Below are 23624 nucleotides of genomic sequence, written 5' to 3'. Positions count from 1 at the left end.
GATGTAGGGGTATGGCAAAGAAACAGTTCGCCAAATTAATAACTGAGAAATATTTAGATGTGGCTTGCACTTTTTGTATGACCAGTGTCATATCAGCCACAATAGGAGCCATAGGAATGGTGCCCTTATTGATTCTTCTATAATTAATGGTTAAACACCAGGATTGGCCGTTTGCCTTTAGCACTGGCCACACAGGGGAGTTAAAGGGTGAATTCGTTAATGATATTATTTAAAAACAAAACAAAAACCCAATTTATTTTAAACCTACAAAACAGAGTTTTACAAGCCAGGAGTGTTGGTTTTAGGTTTTAAACACTTCACATACTTACACAATATATTTATACACAACTGTACATAGATTCCATTTGTATACATTTGGGGGACATTATTTGACTAAATTGTTTATAGTCAAATGATTTAAATTAGATTGTTTTTTTGCCTGGATTATTTACAGACTTTTTTTTTGGAAAAGGGCCCATTTCCCCTTCAGAATGGCTGCAAAGAAACCAAGAATTTTTTTTCTATAATACTTTAAAAAAAATATTTTACAATGTTTAACTGCTTACTTTTTTTAGTCTTTGCAGAGTTAATTTTTTTTTAGTTACTTGCTTATTTCCCAAAATGACACCTTCATTAACTCAGGTATTGCCATTCCAAGTATTGTTTCAGAGATTTGAATTCCCTGTGCCTGTACTTACTCCTTTCCTTACTTTTGCTACTACGTCCTCAGAGGCTCCCAACCTGTTTTTTAATCTCTATTTGTTGCCTGCCTGCTTGTCTGGGCCTGATCCTGCTTTCCTTGCTGAACCCTTCGCTTCATGGACACAGGCTTTGTTCCAATATCAATTTAGCAAGGAGGGTGGGTGAGCTTCTTAACTAGCCCCCATACCTCCTGGTCCCTTTTTTTAAACATTTTTTTTTTTAAATTGTGAAATCACAACAATATCCCACACTCCTAAATCTTTCAGAGTGAGGTCTTACAGAAATCTATTCCTTATTTGCCCACACTTGTGCTGCGACTTACAAAACACAAAAAGTCTATACCCAGTTAAAACTCTGCCTGACAGGAGGAGGGAAAGCTAAGCCTCCTACTTTTTGGGATCGATACTGTTACAACCGAGGGTATAGTCACCTATGCAATTTTCCCCCGACAGATGGGTAGGAAAGAGGACTCTAATTCTCCCCCTTATGGCCCAGCACCTCTATGACTGGGGGAGTATATACGTAGACAGTTTGTATATATTTTATTTTTACAGTTTTTCCTGACAGATGGGTCAGAGTGAGGACTCTAATCCTCCCCCTATTGCCCGGCACTTCTACAACTGGGGGTGTGCACACCTGAATGATCGATCACTTTATACGTATGGTATACCTTTTGTTAGTATTTAGCAGTATTTTCAACAATTACAGTGCATGTCTTCCCCCTTTCACAATTTTCCACCAAAAAATGTTATGCTTATAAGGAGCACCTGGGATCTTTTTCAGGGGAAAAGGCAACACGCCGCGTTATTGAAGATACAACAATTAGCACGCGCGCACACACACACGCAGTCCCGCCGGTCAATGTTATAGTTACCAGTCCAGATCAATCTATTGGCCAGCTAGGTTGATCACGGGTAGGGAGGAGCCAGGTTCTGTTGGTCATGACATGATGCTCCGGAGAAGTCTTGGCAGGATGAACCCAAAGTTTTTATGGCAAGGCCCCCTGTTTATATAGTGATTTTCCTTCATTGGGACCAATGAGTTTTGCAGCGTCATGCTGTAATCAGTTGTTGTTTGATGAGTCATTGTTTTTTTATTTTTTATTTTGTTTTTTTTATTAAGTTTTCCAGTGTGTTATTCCATGCTGGTTTTGATTACATCTGTTTTGTCCCCATTGATAGGTGCCTGTCTTATTTTTAGAGTCCTTAATTTGTCCTTCTCTGACATTTTAATAGGGGCATGTTGCAGCCTCCTGGTGCCCTTGCGTCTGTCTTCGGTTCCTCCCTAGAACATCTGGTTCAGTGATGGCCTTTACACTTATTTTTTTAACACACAGATTCCTTATTTACACACAAATCAGAACTGATTTACGCAGAACATTTTGAACAGAAACATTAAGTTGCAATGCAGAAGAAAAACAATCATTGCATTCTTTTTTCTTATTTTAAAATGCTAAACCTACAACAACAAAGTGGTGACCTTAAAAGGTCTGTCACTGCCTTGAAATCAGCCCAGACACAGATTCCGGCTGATGTATTTTTACCAAATGACCTATTAGGCCATTCCTATTTGCTAGTCAAAAAGGGGGCTGGCAGGATATGATCAAATCATACACCAATACATTTCATACATGCTACATTATTATTTTTTATTTTTCATTTTATATTCTATAAAATAGAAACATAAAATCCTACAACTACAGTAGTATCTAGCCCTTTCTCCACTCAACGCTCACAGTAATACCAGATCTGTTGTCCCCAAGGGAAAGTGTATATACCATCTTGAATAATTCAACTCAGGATTAGCTCCCTGTACAATACCACCGTACTGAAATATAGTTACAGTGGAAACAATCATAAGCTTATCATCAAAGATCAAGATGCAAGAGTGAATAAGGATAATGAAACAGGTTATATCCAAACCAAAATCATAAGACAAGTCCTAGAGACTAGATTTAACAGACTAACCTCCTATCTAGATCAGATTTATCTCACACAAAGTCTTTTGCAGCATTTCCAACCACAGCTGGTTGTGATCCCATTTTTATAAATGTAAACACACTGACCATTTCGTTCCCATGTGCAGGATAACAGGGTGCTTCCTTGTTCCCCTGCTCCAGTTAGTCCAGTAAACCTCTGAAGTGCACCCTCATATGAAGTTATTTTCTCCTGCTGTTCTTCTCTTCCTGTTAAATCTCACAGTCCTTCATCTGCATTTAGCTCAGACTGGTGATTGTGAACAAGATGATACTCAATTTGCATCTCAACAGGTAGATGGATAAACATCTTTGGTCTTGCAGGAAACCAGTCTTTCACCTCTGCTGGATTTAACACCTTGATACAAACTATAAGAACATATTTCTTATATATATATATTATTTCATATATATATATATATATATATATATACACACACACACACACACACATAACTGTTTACAGTGATATTCATAACCATTGTGACACTCCCTTTCCTTTAACATCTTACATGATATTCTTTGACCCAGGATGCATGTACCAATTTCTTTAAAATTTATTATTTGTAATGCAGTTTTGCATTGGAGCCTCAGTCAGGACCAGAGTCCTGTTGTGCCACACACTGTACACATTCATAATAAAAAGGTGGTCCTTGCTCTAAAGTGCTGACAGTCAAAGAGGAATACAACTACTATATGAGGGAGCACAAGGTAACTGTGAGACAACGTGGTAGGTGTAATAAAGAATGGTCACAGCCTGGCAACTGCCTACCCATAAAAAACAAAACAGAAGTGGGCATCTGTTCTCACTGTGTCATATTTTTCAGTCAGTCAGTGTATTATCTAACAAATTGAATAACTTTTAAATATAAAAATTTCCAATAGTGCTCATTTAATTTTAAATACAAAATTTCATAAGATAAAATACATGGTTACTGAATTACCTCTCAGTTTTTTCAAGTGAAATAAAAGCACAGATCAGATATACATAATCACTATAATTATCTAGTTTACCTTTATCTCCCTGGTTAGCTATGGAACATTAAGCTTCTCCTTATTTTCTTTATCGCTCTGTAAAGTAGAATATAATTCATACTGTGAATGTGACATTGGTTATGTTCTCTGTAACAATGGAATTAGATTTGCCACTTAGCCCAGCAAGCTATTATTTAAATATGAACTCACAATATAGTTAGAAATTCAGCAAGCTAAAAATAAACACCCCAAAACTTATACTGTTTTCATTTCATGAACGTGTATCAGTTTATAATCAGACTAATATGACTGCTTTTCCCCCTTATTGTGCCCTATGACATTAGGTGAAAAGCAAATAGGTTTTTGAATAATCTGAAAACTCCTTGGGGTCCTTGAACTTTTTATACTCCACTATTAAAGGGATGCTAGCAATTTATAATGTAGTCAATCTAAACAGTGAGTTAAAAGTAGTTACAAGTACAGTTCTACACCTGCTTCTGAGTCTTCCTGCCAATTTTTATGGACTTGCAAGCACACTTTCATATTTTTTTAAATATTTTTTCTTGTTGCTTTGAAAGATTCACATCGTCAACACAGGAAACTGACTGACTGGAAAAAATCTTTAACTGACTCTACACATACTCCTGGCAAACTAAAAATAATGGAAAAAAGTATTATTTTCCCAAATTTCATTAGTATAACTAAAATTACTAAAACTAACTATATTAGGGAAAATACTTGTAGATAGGAATGTGTGTGGGGGTTTGTCAAGGCTAATTCCCCACTCTGGCACTTTGAGTGTAGAAGGTGGGGGCCGCAAGGATTCTAAAAATGAATACTGGCCACTCCAGGCTTGTATTCAACTCCCAAGGTTACAGCTTTTCTCTGACCTTGGATGGGTAGATGCTGCCACCACCCAAGTGCAAAAAAACCCCTTTGGGAACCCGGGAAGGTGCACTTGGGAATTCCTTCCTGTGGGGTACCCTCAAGCCCTTTCACCCCCCCTCCAGGGAAGAGCTGAGAAAGAAAGAAAAAAAGGAAATCAGCTGTTGCTACCAGCACAAACCTCTTAGGGCAGGGGTGGGCAAACTTTTTGGCCCGAGGGCCACATCGGGGTGTGAAACTGTATGGAGGGCCGGGTAGGGAAGGCTGTGCCCCACAAACAGCCTGGCCCTGGCCCCAGCCCGCTATTCGCTCCCTCCCACTTTGCACCCCCCCTGCTCCTAGACCCCTGACTGCCCCCTCCTGGGACCCCGTGCCCCAAACCGTTCCCCCCCCCTCCGGGATCCCACTCCCTATCCAACCCCCCCAATCCCTGTCTCCTGACTGCTCTGACCTACCCACACCCCCGCCCCCTGACAGGCTCCCTGCGACTCCCACGCCCTATCCAACCCCCCCGTTCCCCGACCCCTGACCGCACCAGAACCTCCACCCCATCCAACCGCCCCCTGCTCCCTGTCCCCTGACTGTCCCCCAGAACCTCCTACCCAACCTTTTCACCGCCGTGCACGTACCGTTGCTGCCCCCTTACCATGCTGCTTGGAGTGGTAGGAGCTCGCAACCCCGCTGCCCACGCGGTGGCGTAGCTGCAGGGGAGGGGGAACAGCAGGGGAGGGGCTGGGGCTAGCTTCCCGGGGCAGGAGCTCAGGGGCTGGGCAGAATGGTCCCGCGAGCCGGATGTGGCCTGCGGGCCATAGTTTGCCCACCTCTGTTTTAGGGATACAAAAATCCAATCTTCTTTTTAAAAAAAGGTAAATTTTATTAAAAACAAAAAGAAAATACATCTGGAAGTTAGGCTTTTTGCTAGGTTAAAAAAAAAACCAATTACAAGGATTAAGCGTCAAGATAGCTTCTTGAGGTCCAGTTTAAAGGTTACAAGCAAAACAAAAGCACCCGGGGTTAGCACAGAGGAATCACAAGCCATAAAGAAATAAAAGAGATAAACCTAATCACGTCTTCCTAGACATTTCCTGATCTACTTGCATATCTGGGGTTTCAAAAAAGTAGTTTCTAGGTATGATCTAATGATTTTCATAGCTGGCCCAAAGCTTTTTACAGTGTAGTTCCAGCCCTGTCCCTGCTCTCCAGGAGAACAAACAGAACACAAAGTGGAAGTTTTATTCCCCAGTTTTAAAAAGTTCTAGCCTTCCCATTGGCTCTTTTGGTCAGGTGCCCACTCTCTCCCTTTTACCTATGGACTTCTTAACGCTTTACAGGTAAAGCAAGTAGAGAACAGCTACTAACAGGGATTTTATAGCTAACTGGCTGGCTGGGTGTCCATAAAAGGGAGCTACCCCTCCACCCCCTTCATTTATCACAGGGTTGGTTGTTTTTTATGTTAATGCTGTTCTTTTAGTGGGTTTCGTGAATTGTATGACACTCTCTCTCTCTCTCTCTCTCTCTCTGTGTCACTTTAATTTATGGAGTTTTTTCCACTGTTAAGATGGCAAAAAATCACAATTACCTTTTTTTTTTTAAATAGAGCAGTGGCTTTGCCATATGTCAGTTAAAGTTAAAGAGTATAAAATTAGTGTATTTCTCTACGCTTGTGCATAAATGTTGACTTTTTAATGGTGACCAATCATATCATGCAGTTGTATCTGAGATATCAGGAATTTTCCCCTATACTTTAGGAACACTGATTCTACACTGTGGTAATCATAGATTTATGTTTACTCTTAATAAGTTTCATTAACTTCAGAAGGGGCAGCATTGTACCTTTGTTTGTTATCTTTAACTTCGTTAACTGCAATAGGAGTTTTAGGAGCTAATCCCACAAAGTAGTGGGCCTCCTCTACTCCCACTGACTTCACTGGGAATTCAGGGAACTGACTTCTGAAGGGATTGGGCCCTTTAGTGCACAAAGCATTCAGGGTCAGGCTTATACAATGCAATGTAAATGTTGACCTTTAACAAAGAAAAATGTCAATTGAAAACATTCTTGTGCCCAGTATGGCAAAGCTATTGATCTGTTAGAAAACCTTTTGAATGCCCTGGCTCTTGTGTGTTTTATTTCTCACCCTTACCAAACAACACAAAAGCATAACCTTGAGTGGGGAGGATCCACAAGTGCTCAGTCTTGGCTTTACTCTGCCCCGACTCAAGTTCAGAGAAGAGCCATGAGATTAATTAAAGAATTAGAAAACTTCCGTATAGTGATAGACTCAAGGCGTTCAAGCTACTTAGTTTAACAAAGAGATGGTTGAGGGTAACTTGATTACAGTCTATAAGTATCTACATGGGGGACAACTATTCGATAATGGGCTCTTCAATCTAGCAGAGAAAGGTGTAACTAGGGTGAGCAGACAGCAAGTGTAAAAAAACGGGACGGGGGTAGGGGGTAATAGGTGCCTATATAAGAAAAAGCCCCCAAAATTGGGACTGTCCCTATAAAATCGGGACATCTGGTCACCCTAGGTGTAACACAAGCCAGTGGCTGGAATTTGAAGCTAGACAAATTGAGACAGGAAATAAGGCATAAATTTGTAATGGTGAGAGTAATTAACCATTGGAACAGTTTGTCAAGAGTTGTAGTGGATTCTCCATTACTGACAACTTTTAAATCAAGATGGGATGTTTTTCTAAGATGTGTCTAGGAATTCTTTCGGGAAAGTTCTTTGGCCTGTGTTATAGAGGAGGTCAGATTAGATGATCACAATGGTCCCTTCCAACGTTGGAATCTCTGAGTGGGGAGCTTTTGAAAATCCCACCCTAAAGACGCTGGTCATTGTCTATATAGGTAAAAAGCAATGAAATTACTCCAGGGTTTAATTTGGACCAAAGTGCTTAAGTTGGCTCAATGCTAAGGGTAATTTGAAGACTCTTACAACTAAAAGTTAACTATTTCATCCCATCAACTGAGCAGAATTTAGTCCTCCATGCTCCAGCCTACTTCAGTAAACAGTGAAAACCAAACAGAAAAATAGTTCAGACATGTCTGCAAATATTCTAACTTAAAATATTTTTAATTTAAACAACTGAACTGATCTCGTTTAAACCTAGGCTGTTTTTACTTCCATAATGAGGAATTTAAAATGAGACACCTTTGAAATTTCTAGCTTCACATTTTTGAGTTATGAATACATCTCATCCAGAACATTTGGGAAACGTGCTCTATAACTCAAAAATGGCCAGACTAGTTCAGTTTTTTAACCATTGGGCTTCAAGCAAACATAGAAAACTTGACCCCAAAAGTCTGGGCAACTGGAAAAATGAGGATTAGAATGGAAACTGAAACAACCTATGAAAACTGTATTGGTAGTGAGTTTTAATGTTTATGAAAATGAGAGTATTAATCAGTGGCAAGAGGCAGCCACAACATGAGAAAGTTGCTGCACCAGATGCTAAATCCTGACTTGCAATATTTCTGGTATTCTAGTCTAGGTTTTCCTTAGGATCTAAGACCCCCAAAACTCATTTAGTTAGTAACGAACAGAAGACAGATATATATCAGGTCTCGAGAAGAGCACCGTAGAAAGTTACTTTATTTATAACCTGTGTTTCTTTCTAATGATACTGCTTGTGGCAAGAATTACATATCCCCTGTCAGAAATATTGTGAGCTGCTAACTGGGGATATTTGGCTGATTTTTTGGAAAGCCTGAATTACATTTTTAATTAGGCTAGCGGACCAGGTTTATAAAGCAGGGTTCTAATAAGAACTTTGATTCGCAGTTAATAGCTAAGTGTGGCATTGATCATCATGGAGTGAATGTTTTGGTAGAACCATTTTTTAGCTCTGTTAGGTCAAAGTTATTTCTGCTTCTTGGGTCTCCCTTCACTCTGCATTTTCCTTTTTTGTCTCTTTTTTGTCTTCTATTTTTTTTAGTTCTATCTCTTATACTTGTTCTTTTATATCTCTCTCACCTCTTCAGTCTTTCTTCCTTTTTTTATTGTTTGCTCTTTTCCTTTTGCTGCTGTTAGATTTTTTTTCCTTTTTGTTTTCTTCTTGTTTGGTACCCTTTATCACCTTACCTCCCTTTTCTTGTCTCTGCAAGGCAGCAGAAGTGCTTTTCACAGCATATAGTTAGCTCTGCTCAGCAGCCATTTCATGGAAAGCCCTGCTGTCCTCTGAGGAACTGTAACGATGCTGCCTCTGGCGGGACACAACTGAGCGTATCAATTCAGGACAAATTGCTTAGAGCAGGGCCGTGGCAGCCCAAAGCTGGGTTTCCTTTATTATTAAGGCACACCAAACCAGCTGAACAGAGAGGACTTTGGTCTCACTCCACTGGCTAGCCATATGTCACACAAGCAATTCCCTCAGATGCTTCAGTTTCCCAGTGCCACTCGTTATGGGGATGAATGGTTATGAAAACCAATACCCCTGTAAAAGAAAAACAGTTCTCCCAATCCCGAAGGACCAAGCCCCAGACCCAGATCAATATACAAGTTAGATCTTACCCACAAATCACGGTGTTGCCAATCCTTTAGAATCTAAAATCTAAAGGTTTATTCACAGAAAGAAATATAAATGAGAGCTAAAATTGGTTAAATGGAATCAATTACATACAGTAATGGCAAAGTTCTTGGTTCAGGCTTGTAGCAGTGATGGAATAAACTGCAGGTTCAAATCAAATCTCTGGAGTACTTCCACAGATTTGGATGAGTCATTCAGTCCATTGTTCAGAGCTTCAGTTTGTAGCAAGGTTCCTCCAGAGGTCAGAAGCAGGACTGAAGACAAAATGGAGATGCTGATGCTGCCTTTTATAGTCCTTTTGCCATGTGCTTTCTTCCAACCACAAGCCACCCAGCACATGGCATGGAAAAACCTTAGAGTTCTGTCCATGGGCATGTCCCTGCATGCCTTGCTGAGTCACAAGGGGTATCTGCCTTCTCTCAGTGGGTTAGTTGTATAGCTGATGGTCCTTAATGGGTCATCACACAGGCTAGGCAGTGCGTACGCCACATTGTCTGGGGTGTCACTCAGAAGCAAAGCACAAGTTTGAAATACAGACAGGATAGAGCCAATACTTATAACTTTAAATACAAAAATGATACATGCATACAGATAGCATAATCATAACCAGCAAATCATAACCTTTTCATAGACCCCTCACTTGACAACCTTTGTACAATATTTGCTGCAAATATATAACAGTAGTTGCAACAATGATTTATATGGTCACAGTTTATGTCAATAACGTCACAGGAACTGGAAGCTTTTTGTGTTCATAGCTGGATTCACTTTCCAGCAGGCTGTTGTCTAAAGTGCTTGAATCTGGGGAGTTACTAATCCTTGCCACTTTCCCTCTTATCATGTGAAGAAGCTCTCTGTTGAAAAGGGAAATTGACTGTAGCCTTGTGTCCCAGCAAATTTTACCCCCAACAGTAAATTCCCATTGGGGTGGCTGAATTGATGTTATCACTATTGAGAGCCCTAATAGACATCCTGCAGGATTAATTAATAAGTGGTAAAAATGGGTCTTGTTATGGAAATCCTCTCTGCATTAGACTCCACTGGTGAGGAATTTGTAGAGTTATTGAGCATAAGTATGATCTAATAATGTGCAATATGAGACAATTTCCCTTTGCAGCAAATGCTGGGCCCAACTATGCCCTTACTTCCACAGAGCAATGTGCAAAACACTGGAGTACCGTCCATGGCCTCTTTTGGTAGGGCCAAATTACAGTAGAATCTTAAATTTAGGTGAATGCTGGATTAAAACATCAGTCTGGTTGGGAGTTTAGGGCCCTAATCTACAGTAGACACACTATACCTGTTAAGACTATTCTCCCCCACATTAATTCTAGGTGAGATGGAGCTATGTTAGGGGTTATCTGATGTGCTGAAGTCCTTGATTTTCTTACTGGATTTTGAACTCTGAATGTTACTAGTTATTTGTAACATGACACATTTTTGTGGAGGAGAAGGTCACATAACTAACCCTTATTGCCGTGGATGTCTTCCTAAAGAGTTTATTATTCTAATATTTATGGTAAATGTTACAGTCAGCGTATTATATGTCTGAACTGTTGGATCAAAGAATAAAGGGCAAGGCTTGAAGCATCAGCTCTGACCTTTTTCTTCCAGGTGTTAACCATGGCCAAAAGTTACCACGAACCAACTATTTATAGCAGGACATTACTATTCAGATTAGTTCATCATATTGATTCCGTAGTATCTCTTTGTTTGGGACTCAGATGAGGGAGAAGAGGATTACAAAATAATCAGGAATCAATACATCCTAATTATCTCTTAGGTACTTCTATGGCCCCTCCTACCATAATATCTGAGCACTTCACACTCTTTTAAGGCATTTGACCTCACAGTACCCCTGTCAGGTAGGGTGTACTCTTATCCCCATTTTACACATGGGGAACTGAGGTACAGAAAGGCTAAGCTACTTGCCTGAAGTCACACAGGAACCCTGTGGTAGAGCAGGCACTTGAAGCTAGGTGCCTCATGTCCTAAACTAGTACCTCTAACCCAGCACATCCCTATGGCTCGCTGCCTCCTGCAGCTCCCATTGGCTGGGAATGGCAAACCATGGCCACTGGAAGCTGCAGGGGACCGTGCCTGCAGATGGTCAACATCCGCAAAATGTCTCGCAGCCTGCAATCAGCTTATTTGGATGGGCCCCGTGTGACCTGCGGGCTGCAGTTTGCCCACCACTGCTCTAACCACTGGGCTATCATTTCTCTTCTGGATAATCCTGACTAATGTGGTACAGTTTGATCCCCAGTGCAACTTTGAATTTGCTACTACTCATTTACATGGGTGCATATCTGTGTATTCCACAGATCACTTCAAAGAGTTCATTTTAAAAGAACTGTGAGTCTATTTTAGGGATAAATCCTTTAAATTGGATGCATAAATGTTGTGTATAAAGTCTGACTAATTGTGCCAGAAGGTTTTACTAATCAGTTATTTATCCTTTTAAAAATATACCCATCAAATATTTCTGGGTACAAGCACAAAATATATCTAATTAAATATTCAGTTTTGAATTTGGGGGGAGGGATAGCTCCGTGGTTTGAGCATTGGCCTGCTAAACCCAGGGTTGTGAGTTCAATCCTTGAGGGGGCCATTTAGGGATCTGGGGCAAAAATTGGGGATTGGTCCTGCTTTGAGCAGGGGGTTGGACTAGATGACCTCCTGAGGTCCCTTCTAACCCTGATATTCTATGATTCTATGAATTAATGTAAAAAATGTATTTAAATCCCACTTCGCCTACCAAATACTACCCAGGTAATCTTCCCGTGCCCCGCTCCCGACAAAAAAGCATTGATGTTGGATTAAGGGGGAGTAACTCCTCTAGTGAAAGGGCTGTGTGACAGTCAGAAATGCCAATCTGTTGATGTAAGAGCATATGAGGTCTCTGTTAAGGTTTTGCATGACAGCATGAGTTTATGGGGAGGGGGGTACATACTGCTTTTGGGTATCCATTGGAGATGGAATTGAAAGCCTTATAGAGTATTGGAGTGTGTTATTGCCACTGTTATAGATAATATAAAGGTTGAAAAGAATATAGGAGACTCTTCCCTCAACTACTTCTTGCTATACCTTTAAGGTTTTACATGAGGGGGTGGTCTTGATGCAACCTTAACTGTCATTAGACGTACTTGTTTATTAATAGCAAACTGACAATGCGGGTTCTTCTCAGCAGACCATCCTCTCTTCTGATTGATAGTGTGTTGAGTGACGTGACTCACATCTGTCATGAGTAGTTTGTTCTTTCTCTGTCTCTCATCTTCTCCCCAGGGGGAGAACTTTATATGCCGTGTGGTGTTTTTGTTGTGGTGGGATTTTGGTTTTGGTTTTTAAAATGTACAAGCTACTATGAGTTTTAAGTTAGTGAAGGCAGGTTGAAGAAATATGCCTTGCACTTACAGTGGAAGGTGGCAAGGTCTGTGGTGGTCCTTAGGTCCTAGGGGAGTTTGTTCCACAATATCAAATAGACCCCTAGTAAAGCCCTATACCCCACACAGACAAGCTTTTACTCTTATGATAGAAAGTTCCATTTAATCTGAAGAGCAGAGCTGTCAACCATGGTCCTTATCCCAGGGGATTAATCGATCTTCTGGGTATTCTGTGCCAAGGCCATTGTATACCTTGAAGGTAAGGACTGAGACCTTGAATTTGACTCAATATTCTATGGGAAGCCAGTGTAGCAAGAAGTCTGATGTGCTTGTGGTAGCCCATGTTGCTGAAGAAACATGCTTCAGTGTTCTGAACGAGATGGAGTTTCTTAAAGTCTGATGGCTCCAACCTTGAACTTTGTCTTTACAAATGATCTGTTCCTACCCATGGCCACAGGGATCAGAGAGTCCAAGCCACCACTTTCCCTCCACCTCTTTGGATCTGCATAGTCCTACCTCATGAGAGCGTTACTCAATTTTCCTAACTAACCTAACATCTTGGGACCTTTCCCAAGATCTCCCTCTTCCATTGTGTGTGTGAACATGCATTTTCCTCAGGGCATTCTCTGTTAGCATGATAATGAACATGAAAACCTAGGGTTTCTCTCTCTATCTTTTTGCCTGAACAGAGCTTGGAAAAGATATATAAATCCAAGGTACTGTGCTGGCAGATATAATTTAGGTATAATGAGGTATCCTAATTAAAATAGGTTTAGTTGTTTTAAAAAGGCATATAAATATAGGAATACTTTTCAAAGATGGGATTGGTGGCCAGATCCAGCTTGCCATACTCATGTGAGGAGTTCCATTGATTTGAGGCTCTGAGTGAGTAAAATGAGTACCTGGAACTGGATGGCTCAAGGATTTGCTATTGGAACAGAAATTCTTTTACCGGCAAGGTCATTCAGTTCACTAGTGATAGGTTGACCAGATAGCAAGTGTGAAAAATTGGGACGGGGGTGGGGGGTAATATGAGCCTATATAAGAAAAAGCCCCAAATATCGGGACTGTCCCTATAAAATCAGGACATCTGGTCACCCTAAATAGTGACCAAATCTTGTTGCCATGTGATGGGGCTTTGGTAGTCTTTGTGAGGTAGTGGTCTCGGTACCACTCATTGAAGGGATGTGTTCATGTCATAACTAGCATATTTGTTGGCATTTTCTATAGCAGCACCACAGGCGGAATGGGCTTTCAAACTAAATGAGCATTGTGCCCTTAGGCTGAATCTCTCCACATCAAAAATGAAGCAAACTGGTGTGGTGAGAAGGGTGGGCTGAGCTGTCCAGTCCACATAACATGGTCACTATAAACTATGGCTGAGCAGCAGCTCCCATGGAATCCCTCATTTTGAGATCCCTGATCTCCCTGCATATGCTCTGCGCCTCAATTTTTGAATTAATTCTTCTTGGGAAGTCTGCCATCACTTTTAAGAGTTTATTTCAAAATTGCACACAAGACGGGAGAGGTGGTGCAACAGATTCCCAACAGTAAAAAAATTTTTTTTTAGTTACAATAGCCTTTTAACATTTTGCCTGGAGTATGGGCTTTGGTAGTTGACAGTTAAAATGTATTCAGTTAAAGGCTCTGGAGATTTACCTAATGCCACTGTCTTACATTTCTTCCTTCAATGGAGCTGGGCTGCGCCCAGTAGCTGCTTTTGAAGCTTTATTTTCAAATATAAAGACACATTTGAACACATGTTCTGTTCAAATACGGATTTGTAATTTAAAAATTAAGCTTTGAAGTTTCAGAAGAAGCCACAGGAACTTGTGGCTCAGAGGGAGCAATTCCAAGATGGCTGTCAGGCTTTTCTGAGGACATTCAAAATCCTGCTCTCAAATTCCACACATAAAAGGGCTCTGTCAGATAATTCAAGCCCACAATTAAAGAGGGGGATAAAAAGTTAATAGACTTTGAATTTGTCTTTTCTTTGTTATATACATGTGCCAACTTAAACAAAACGGGGGGGGGGGGGGGGGGAGGAGGGGTTGGATTGGATTTAAACAATGCCCTACGCTATTTGTTACCAAGACATTTGGCTGGTGCATGAGAAGCAAAAAATGGAACTGACTAGAGAAGGTGACTATTCTATATTTGTTGTCTAAGAGCAGCCAAAGGGCAAACAAAATGGTGACGAGTAATTTAGGGTTTTGTAAGGCGGTGTTCTTTATGGTGCTGCTGGGATATTACTGATCCTGATCTTAGCATATGTGCAATGTGCCTGAGGTGGCACATGACCGGGATTCACCCCCCAATTAGGTCCACCATTTGGATCATTAACTTCCCCGGCTTTGGCTGGGTACAGATGGGGAGTGTGATGTGAATGCTGATCCATGCCCCCCCAGTGCTCCTGATGAAATCCTTACTGGAGCATTAAGAACAGGTTGGACAAACACCTGCCAGGGTTGGTCTAGATTCAGATGCAGGGGGCTGGACTAGATGAACTTTCAAGGTCCCCTCCAGTCCTGCATTTCTATGATGGGACACTTGCAGCCAATAGTGGGTCACGAGAGTCACTGGAGGGGTCTGATTGGCCATAGAGAGACAGAACTAAATGGGTGGAGGGACTCTAATCACCACGTCACACAAGCTATCTTGTTTTACTTTTTAAGATACTGATCCTGCAAACAGGTGTGGTAGTGTGGACACCTGTACGCTCACAGACTTCTGTGGAAGTCAGTAGGACTCCTGGTGGGCTCAGGAGTCTGTGTAGATTAGAACATCTGGCCTGCAGTTCTAAAAAAGCATTTTAGAAAAACTTAAATGAAACTAAATATTGCTGAGCTTGAACAACTTGAAAAGAAATTGGGTGAGGGTGAGGACTGCACTCCTCTTTGAAGCACCATTGTAGTGGGTTAGTGTTACAGCCAGGCTATTAACTCTTCTCCTTCATCTTATCTTGTGTGAAGGCGGAGGAGAGTCCTGTGACAGCAGTGAGCTCTGCTATCAGAGAGAGCACTGCAGTGCACAAACAGCCTTGTTATACTTGCACTCTGTGTTCCTACTGTAGGACAGATGTGTATGTGCAAAGGAGCCTTAATCTCATGTGTTAGGAGAGGAGTCCCTTCTGCATCTGAGACTGGAGGGGAACAGGGTAGATATTTTGCCTCCCTTCTTTGGTTTGTTCTGGGATCCTTCATGTTTTGATTAGCTTGTAGAGCCTTGCTGGGCTAAAATAGGGTGCAGCTGGTGTTAAATTGGATCTAGGCAATGCAGGCAAGATCAGGCCTTTCCTCTGAAATCAGGTCACAGTTGGTACTATTTTAGTTGCCATTCATCTACTGAAGCTTGAGGCTGTTGGCTATAGCTCCTCTGTTTTGGGTGTAGGTGCTGATAGTGGGATTGATCCTAGGTGCCTAGTTGTAGAAGTGTTCCTATGACAGTGTTCTTTGATGAGATTTGCCAGTTCTCCTTGATAGTTAGGTGCGTCCCAGGTTCCTTGAAGGGACTGAGGCGCCAGTTCTCCAAATTCCCAGGTTTTAGCTGTTATGCTGTCCTTTTGTCCAGAGAGTTTTCGGTGATGGCCCTTGTTAAGGGCAAAGCTTGATTAATGGAGTGGAGGGTGAGACAAGGGATACATGTGTGCAGAAGGGATGGTCAGTCGGGGTTTCTTTGTTTGCAGGGGGAAGCAGGAGGACAAGAAGCAGCCTACTGTGGTGATAATGCTTACTACTTTGAAGAAGTTGAGTGCAAACATCACACTTGTGTGATAACTAGCTGCCCTAGTGGTACTGAAGATGGGGTGGAACTAGATGACCCAGCTCAATAGATGGCAACTGAGCAACTCTATAGCTTCTTGGCCTAGGAAGTGAGAATATATGGGGCCAAAATCTGCTCTGTTATACTGTTGTAAATCTGAAACAACTCCATTAATTTAGGGGAGAGACTCCAGATTTACATACATGAAATACAGTGTAGAATTAGGACTAAGATTTTTACGCTGAGGGCCTCCCTTTAAAGTCAGGGTACCGTATCCACTGTGCAGGTACTTCTAATTTTCAGATGTCACTGTGCATCTTGTGAAAGATGTCAGTGTGCATCCTTAACTGAACAAAAACAATGAAATCTATTTTAAATAAGAAAACAGGGTTTTTATGACTGTCCCACATCTGAATGACTGATTCATCATTGGGACTTGGGGCTTCCCTTTCCATTGGTTCAGAGCCAATATTTAACAACATTTGTCTTCTAATTTCCAGTCAAATACAGCTGCTGCCTCTGGGCTTGTAGGCCAAAATGCAGCCATTATAAATTATATTGCATAGATTGTCAGCATTCTTGGTATATCCTATATATGCGTGGCAAATATATTCATAATATAAAACATAGACTTTAAATTTATGAAATTGCCCAGTGTTAATGTTGTTTAAAATGTGTGTTGCTTAACACCATGGGCCCAATATTGTCCTTGATAGAAGGATACAACCTCCACTGAACTAAAGGAATATTCTCTCGCTGCATCTGAGGACAAAGTTGAGCTTGCTGTGTTTTAAATAGGCAATGTACTTCAGACTCTGGCAACAGTGGTACACAGTAGATGATTTGCTCTGAAGTATGAACTCACTCCTTCCTAGGATACACACTCAGATAGAAATTGTGGGTGCAAATCATATTGCAAAATTGGGCCTTTCTGTGTAAGAAGGGGAGGTGGTGGTGTTGGTGATCTTACTTTTATTAAAATAAATCATAGACTATCAGGGTTGGAAGGGACCTCAGGAGATCATCTAGTCCAACCCCCTGCTCAAAGTAGGATCAATCCCCAATTTTTGCCCCAGATTCCTAAATGGCTCCTTCAAGGATTGAACTCACAACCCTGGGTTTAGCAGGCCAATGCTCAAACCACTGAGCTATCCCTCCCCTCAATGACTGACTTTGCAGAGAGTATGTACTATCTTTAGACTTGTGCCACTGCTTGTTCAGTTGTAAATATGAGATTCATACTCTTCAAGACTGCTTGATATAATAAACTCTGGTTTGGGTATTTTCTAGGCAAGAAATTACAGTTACAAGGGTAATAACTGAATATTAATGAAATCAGTAACTGGCAGCAGCAGTTTAGTTTTGTTTTCTTTCTCTGTGTATGTTGTGCAGTTCTTCACATGGTGAAGCTTTAAGGGTAGTGATAGCCACATATCGCACATACCTGCACAATTCATTTGTGCAAATAAGATAATTTACACACTTCATTAATACGTGTAAAACACATGTTCATAGGTAACCTTTAAAAAGTTCACATTTACCCATAGTTACTGGACAGTCGTATCTGAGTTACCACGACAGTATTTTTTACTCTAAGCTTGAGGAAATACATTTCAACATTTTAATTAGGGCTGTCAAACTATTAAAAAAATTAATCGCGAGATTAAAAAGTAATCATGATTAATCACTGTTAAACAATAATAGAATACCATTTATTTAAATATTTTTGGATGTTCTCTACATTTTCAAATATATTCATTTAAATTAGAACACAGAATACCAAGTGTACAGGGCTCACTTTATATTATTATTTTTTATTACAAATATTTGCACTGTAAAAAAGATAAAAGAAATAGTATTTTTCAGTTCACCTCATACAACTACTGTAGTGCAATCTCTTTATCATGAAATGCAACTTACAAATGTAGAATTTTTTTAACATAACTGCACTCAAAAACAAAACAATGTAAAACTTTAGAGCCTACAAGTCCACTCAGTCCTACTTCTTGTTCAGCTAATCACTAAGACAAACAAGTTTGTTTACATTTAAGGGAGATAATGCTGCCCACTTCTTGTTTACAATGTCACCAGAAAGTGAGAACAGGCATTCGCATGGCACTGTTGTAGCCGACATCACAAGATATTTATGTGCCAGATGCGCTAAAGAGTCATATATCCCTTCATGCTTTGACCACCATTCCAGGAGACGTGTCCATGCTGATGACAGGTTCTGCTCGATAATGATCCAAAGCAGAGCGAACTGATCCACATTCATTTTCATCGTCTGAGTCAGATGCCACCAACAGAAGGTTGATTTTCTTTTTTGGTGGTTCAGGTTCCATAGTTTCTGCATTGTAGGGTGACCATATTTTCCTATGCTGAATACGGGACACCTGGTAAAATTACTGTTCTTCAAATGAGTTCAACGGCAATCCATCATAATTATGCAGTATAAATATTCAAATTAACATCAAGTTGACTGAGTCCCTGTTTAAAAGAAATATTGTGTAGTTGGATTCTTTTTATTTACCTTTTTATCTTTAAGGCTTTAGGGTTCACATGGGGAGGGGTGACACACACACACCTACCCCCCCACACACACATGGGGAGAAGTCTCACACACACTCTCTCTCCCCCCCCCCCCACTTCTCTCACGGGGGGGGCGAGGGGGTGACTGACCTACTTGACCCTCCCTGCCCAGTGCTCTCCACCCTTCATGCTGGGCTGGGCCCCGAGATGGACGCGCCTTTCCTGGTACCTGGCACCACATCTTCCAGTGGCAACACATGGGAGGCACGCAGGGTCACGTGCCCCCCCCCCCCCCAGATTTATGCCAGGGTTCACACTAGATTGTTGAGGGGAAGGAGTGACCGGGCCTGTGTCTTTGCAGAGCTCATCTCTTCTCCCCACTTCCCCGTGTGGCTGGAAGCAGCTTGTTCCTTCATGCCCGCACAGTGTCGAAAGGCAGCTAATACCTCCAGGCTGCTGCTGGCCATGGACATAACCCAGCCTTCTCCTGTCCCCCGGCTACAGTGCGGGCAGGAAAGGGTTAAGCCCTAAGGGTGCATTGTGTACCAGGGCCCAGGGAACCTGACTGCAGGGGCTTCAGCGAACTGGGCCAGAGAGATGGCTCAGCAGAGGAGTCTGCCTAGGGAACGAAGCAGCCCTGCACGCCCTGGGGGCAGGACCCAGGGTGGTGGGGGGTCAGGTGAAGAGGATGCTAAGCCCTTGCCCTGGGGCTGTGGAGCCTGCAGGTTTGGGGCATGAACAGGCTGAAAATCACTTCCCAGCTCCCCCGCACTCCAGAGCTTAGCAGAGGGGCAGAGAGGCTTCCCCGTGCCAGCGCTGTGTGGGGCTTTGGCACATGCAGGGCTTGGCTCCTCCTGGTCAGCACCCCACGCCAGAGGGTCTTGGGCTTTCCCGGGCACTGGCCCAGCCAGAGGTAGTGGGGGAAGGAAGGAGCCTGCTGGCCAGGCTGTTGGTGACCTGAATGCTCCGACCAGGGGCTGGTTCTCCGCACAGCGCTGGGAGCGAGACACGCCCTGCCGCGGAGGATATGGAGGAGCAGCGGGGCTGAGGGGGGTGAAGGGGCAAAGCAGGGAGAGGAGTGAGAAGGGGGGGGTACATAAAGGGCCAATGGGTGGGTAGCAAAAATGACACACAACTGGCTGCTGCCTGGCCGCACTCACCATCCACTGCAGCGTGCTGCCAGCACCAGCTGGAAATGGGATGGGGGAGCATGGCCCTGCTGGCCAGGGATCATAGACTATCAGGGTTGGAAGGGACCTCAGGTCCAATTTGGTCATCTAGTCCAACCCCCTGCTCAAAGCAGGACCAATCCCCAATTTTTGCCCCAGATCCTGAAATGGCCCCCTCAAGGATTGAACTCACAACCCTGGGTTTAGCAGACCAAAGCTCAAACCACTGAGCTATCCCTCCCCCCAAGAGCCAGTACGCAGCAGGGTCTGCATTGATGGACCAGCAGGGGGAACGGCTTGCCCCGCATGCTGCATCTTCGCCCTGCCACCAGCCTTTCATACCCATCCCCATCATCGGCCACTAGACCGCTCCCCAACGCACCTCTGGTGGGCGGGCGGCTGGTGAGCAGGGATCCAGCCAGCAGCAGGGACCTGCCAGTACTGATGGGGAGGGGAGACAGAAAATATGGGACACTTTGCCGATTTTTAAGAAAAAGTTGGGACACCTGCAGGAGGGCTTAAATATGGGACTGTCCCTTTAAAAAGGGCACGTCTGTTCACCCTCCTGCGTTGAAGTGTTGCTTTTTTAAGACTTCTGACAGAATGTTTCACACCTCATCCCTCTCAGATTTTGGAAGGCACTTCAAATTCTTAAACCCTAGGTCAAGTCCTGTAGCTATCTTTAGAATTCTCACATTGGTATCTTCTTTGCTTTTTGTCAAATATGTAGTGAAAGTGTTTTTAAATCGAACAACATATGCTGGGTCGTCATCTGAGACTGCCATAACACGAAATATATGGCAGACAGTGGGTAAAACCACAGAGTAGGAGACATACAATTCTCCCCCAAGGAGTTCAGTCACAAATTTAATTGACGTTTTATTTTTTTAACGAGTGTCATCAGCATGGAAGCAGGTCCTCTGGAATGGTGGCCAAAGCATGAACAGGCATACAAATGTGTAGCATATCTGGCATGTAAATACTTTGCAATGCTAGCTACAAAAATGCCATGCGAATGCCTGTTCTCACTTTCAGGTGACATTGTAAATAAGAAGCAGGCAGCATTATCACCTGTAAATGTAAACATACCTGTTTGTCTGAGCAATTGGCTGAAGAAGAAGTAGGACTGAATGGGCTTGTAGGCTCTAAAGTTTTACATTGTTTTGTTTTTGAGTGCAGTTATGTAAAAAAAAAAAAAATCCTACATTTGTAAGTTGTATTTCACGGTAAAGAGATTGCACTACAATATTTGTATGAGGTGATTTGAAAAAAATATGATTTCTTTATCTTTTTTACAGTGCAAAAATTTGTAATAAAAATAATAATATAAAGTGAGCACTGTGCACTTTGTATTCTGTTGTAATTTTAAATGAATATATTTGAAAATGTAGAAAAACATCCAAAAATATTTATAATACATTTCAGTTGGCATTCTATTATTGTTTAACAGTGCAATTAAAACTACGATTAATCACGATTACATTTTTAAATCCAGTTAATTTGCTTTGAGTTAATCACTTGAGTTAACTGCAATTAATTGACTGCGCTAATTTTCATGTCAGCTACCACATACAGAAATAGGAAATGCCATTTAGCTCTTCAGCCTTCTTGTGATGACATGTTTGTTTTCAAGTAAACAAACAAAAGCTCTCAAGACTTTTGCAATGCCAAACTGTCAAATATGTCATATCTATGGTGCCTAATCAGAAAAAAGTAATTAATGCAGGAATGGCTATTTTATTGGATAATACATTAATCATGGTATAAATGAAAACTAGTTCTATAATTCTAATGTTGTTTGTGATATGAATTATTTAACAATAACTGCTACATTTAATTTAAACTTGAAGATGATACTAAAGGATGGTTTTGAAAGAATATTTTCATCCCAAAATGTGTTTCATGTTGCGAGTTATGTCAGGAATATATTCAAAATGGTTTTAGATCCTATTGAAAAGTGTTAGAATCTCTGTTCATTGACTAAAATGATGCCCACTCCATGAAACTTTATATTTATATATAATATATATATTTTTTAATCTTCTTAATCTCTTTCAGTCCCAGCAAAAATGCATTGTGATCTTTGCACTGGTGTGCTGCTTTGCGATTCTGGTTGCACTGATATTTTCAGCAGTGGATATAATGGGAGAAGATGAGGATGGACTCTCAGAAAAGAATTGTCAAAATAACTGTCGGTAAGAGGTAACAAACAAAACTTCTCTTTTGGGGCGGGCGAGGACATCAATGTGTTTATATAACGATGCTTAATAAAAAATACATTCCCAGCATGCTGTGCTCTTTATTCTATGACATTACAGTTGGTTTGTTAACTCTGGCAAAATAAAGCAGAATAAGAATCCTGAAGCTTTCTCTTTCCCCCTCATACACAGGCAGAATGAATATGAGAGAGCCATAATGTTGTTCTGAAATAGATTATTCTCTTTGGTCATCATCATTGGCACTTTGCAGTTTGGCCACTGACACTATTGTCAGTTTCTCATAATTCTTCAGTGCACCAGTCTGCACTGACTGTAACCAGTTTAATGTTGCTTCTCTTGGAGACTCTTCTGGAAGCTAAATTTTATGCTGTGAAGATGTGACTCTTGGCTTTGAGAGTCAGTGCATTGGCCAACCTGAGCCCATACCTGTGAAAGTTCAGAGAATAGGACTGAGGTGGTTCACACAGCTGATAGATCTGCATATCCGTCTCCCCTGGACGCTATTGAGCAAGACTGACAACATTTTTGCAGCGCTGTTACCTTCAGTGTAACCAATTACTGTTCATTACACCCACACCACTGTGCTTAGGATTTTGGGGAGGGCAAATGAGATAGTTCTTTGTGACACACTCCAAGCATAACTGACTCATATAATGAGAACAAGAGTGGTTGAGGGGGTGGTGGCTGTGATGTCTTCTGATTTCACTCAGAGTTCTGTTGAAGTGCAGCCCAGTTGCAAATTCTGTTCAACCCTGGTGATTAGATTAGATAGAGGGCTCTGTCTGGAGCCCTCCATTTGCTCCCCATTTTCAACCCATCCATTTCATGCTTCTTGTCCTCACCATCAAGGCCCTTCACAACTGTTCCCTCTCTACTTATCCACTCTTGTCTTCAGTTGTCTTGCTCGGCGCCTCTCCACGGTGACTGATGCCAGTATTTTCAAGTCATAATCATCTGCTTCTTCCACAACTGTCTCCACTCCTCTTTCCATACCCCATCTTACACATGGAACATCCTCTTGGGTCTTAAGAACACTTCCTTCCCCTCTTCAAAACCCCTCCTCCAAGACCCACTTCTCACATGATGCCTATAGAAATTAGCCAACTGACAATGGCTAGCTACAGAGCCAGAGCGGATAATTAATATGTATTTTAAAAATAGGCAAATACAACCTCAGAATATTTTACCCCTTATATCCAGATTTGCCTTTGTTTGCTGTCTTGGGTTGTGAGATCTGTGGGGCAAAACCCAGCTGGACATAGCTGGCACAGACTGGTCACTGCCATGACATAAATAATAACTGTATTATTATTATTTAGTTTGTTTTTTCACAGCTGTAATTGCAAACAAATGGGGCTAAAATGTACTTTGTGCTTAATCTCTCTTTGTGAATAATATTGATCTATGTACTATTCTGTGTTAATTGGTACATACCACCCTCTCTTCCTTTCTGGTCAGAGGACCAGATTCTAATCTTTGCTGGTGTAAATTC

General features: G+C 41.7%; 1 protein-coding gene across 6 annotated transcripts in view; it reads left to right on the top strand.

The window, feature by feature from the left end:
• PLD5 (phospholipase D family member 5) overlaps nucleotides 1-23624 on the top strand; it is a 270448-nt gene that overhangs the window by 77657 nt on the left and 169167 nt on the right. For 5 of the 6 annotated variants that reach the window (XR_006289726.1, XM_043543331.1, XM_043543332.1 and 2 more), the window contains one exon: nucleotides 21972-22108. Coding sequence is in view for 5 of the 6 variants with exons in the window: in XM_043543331.1 (XP_043399266.1) it covers nucleotides 21972-22108 (137 nt within the window). In the remaining variant the exon portion in view is untranslated. Of the gene's footprint in view, nucleotides 1-21971; nucleotides 22116-23624 lie in introns of those variants that run through there. The other variant, XM_043543334.1, reaches the window with a different exon arrangement.

The sequence above is a fragment of the Chelonia mydas genome, chromosome 3, assembly GCF_015237465.2.
Source record: "Chelonia mydas isolate rCheMyd1 chromosome 3, rCheMyd1.pri.v2, whole genome shotgun sequence".
Taxonomy (NCBI): domain Eukaryota; kingdom Metazoa; phylum Chordata; order Testudines; family Cheloniidae; genus Chelonia; species Chelonia mydas.
The sequence above is the reverse complement of the archived record's forward strand: the minus strand, read 5'-3'. Positions and strand labels throughout refer to the sequence as shown.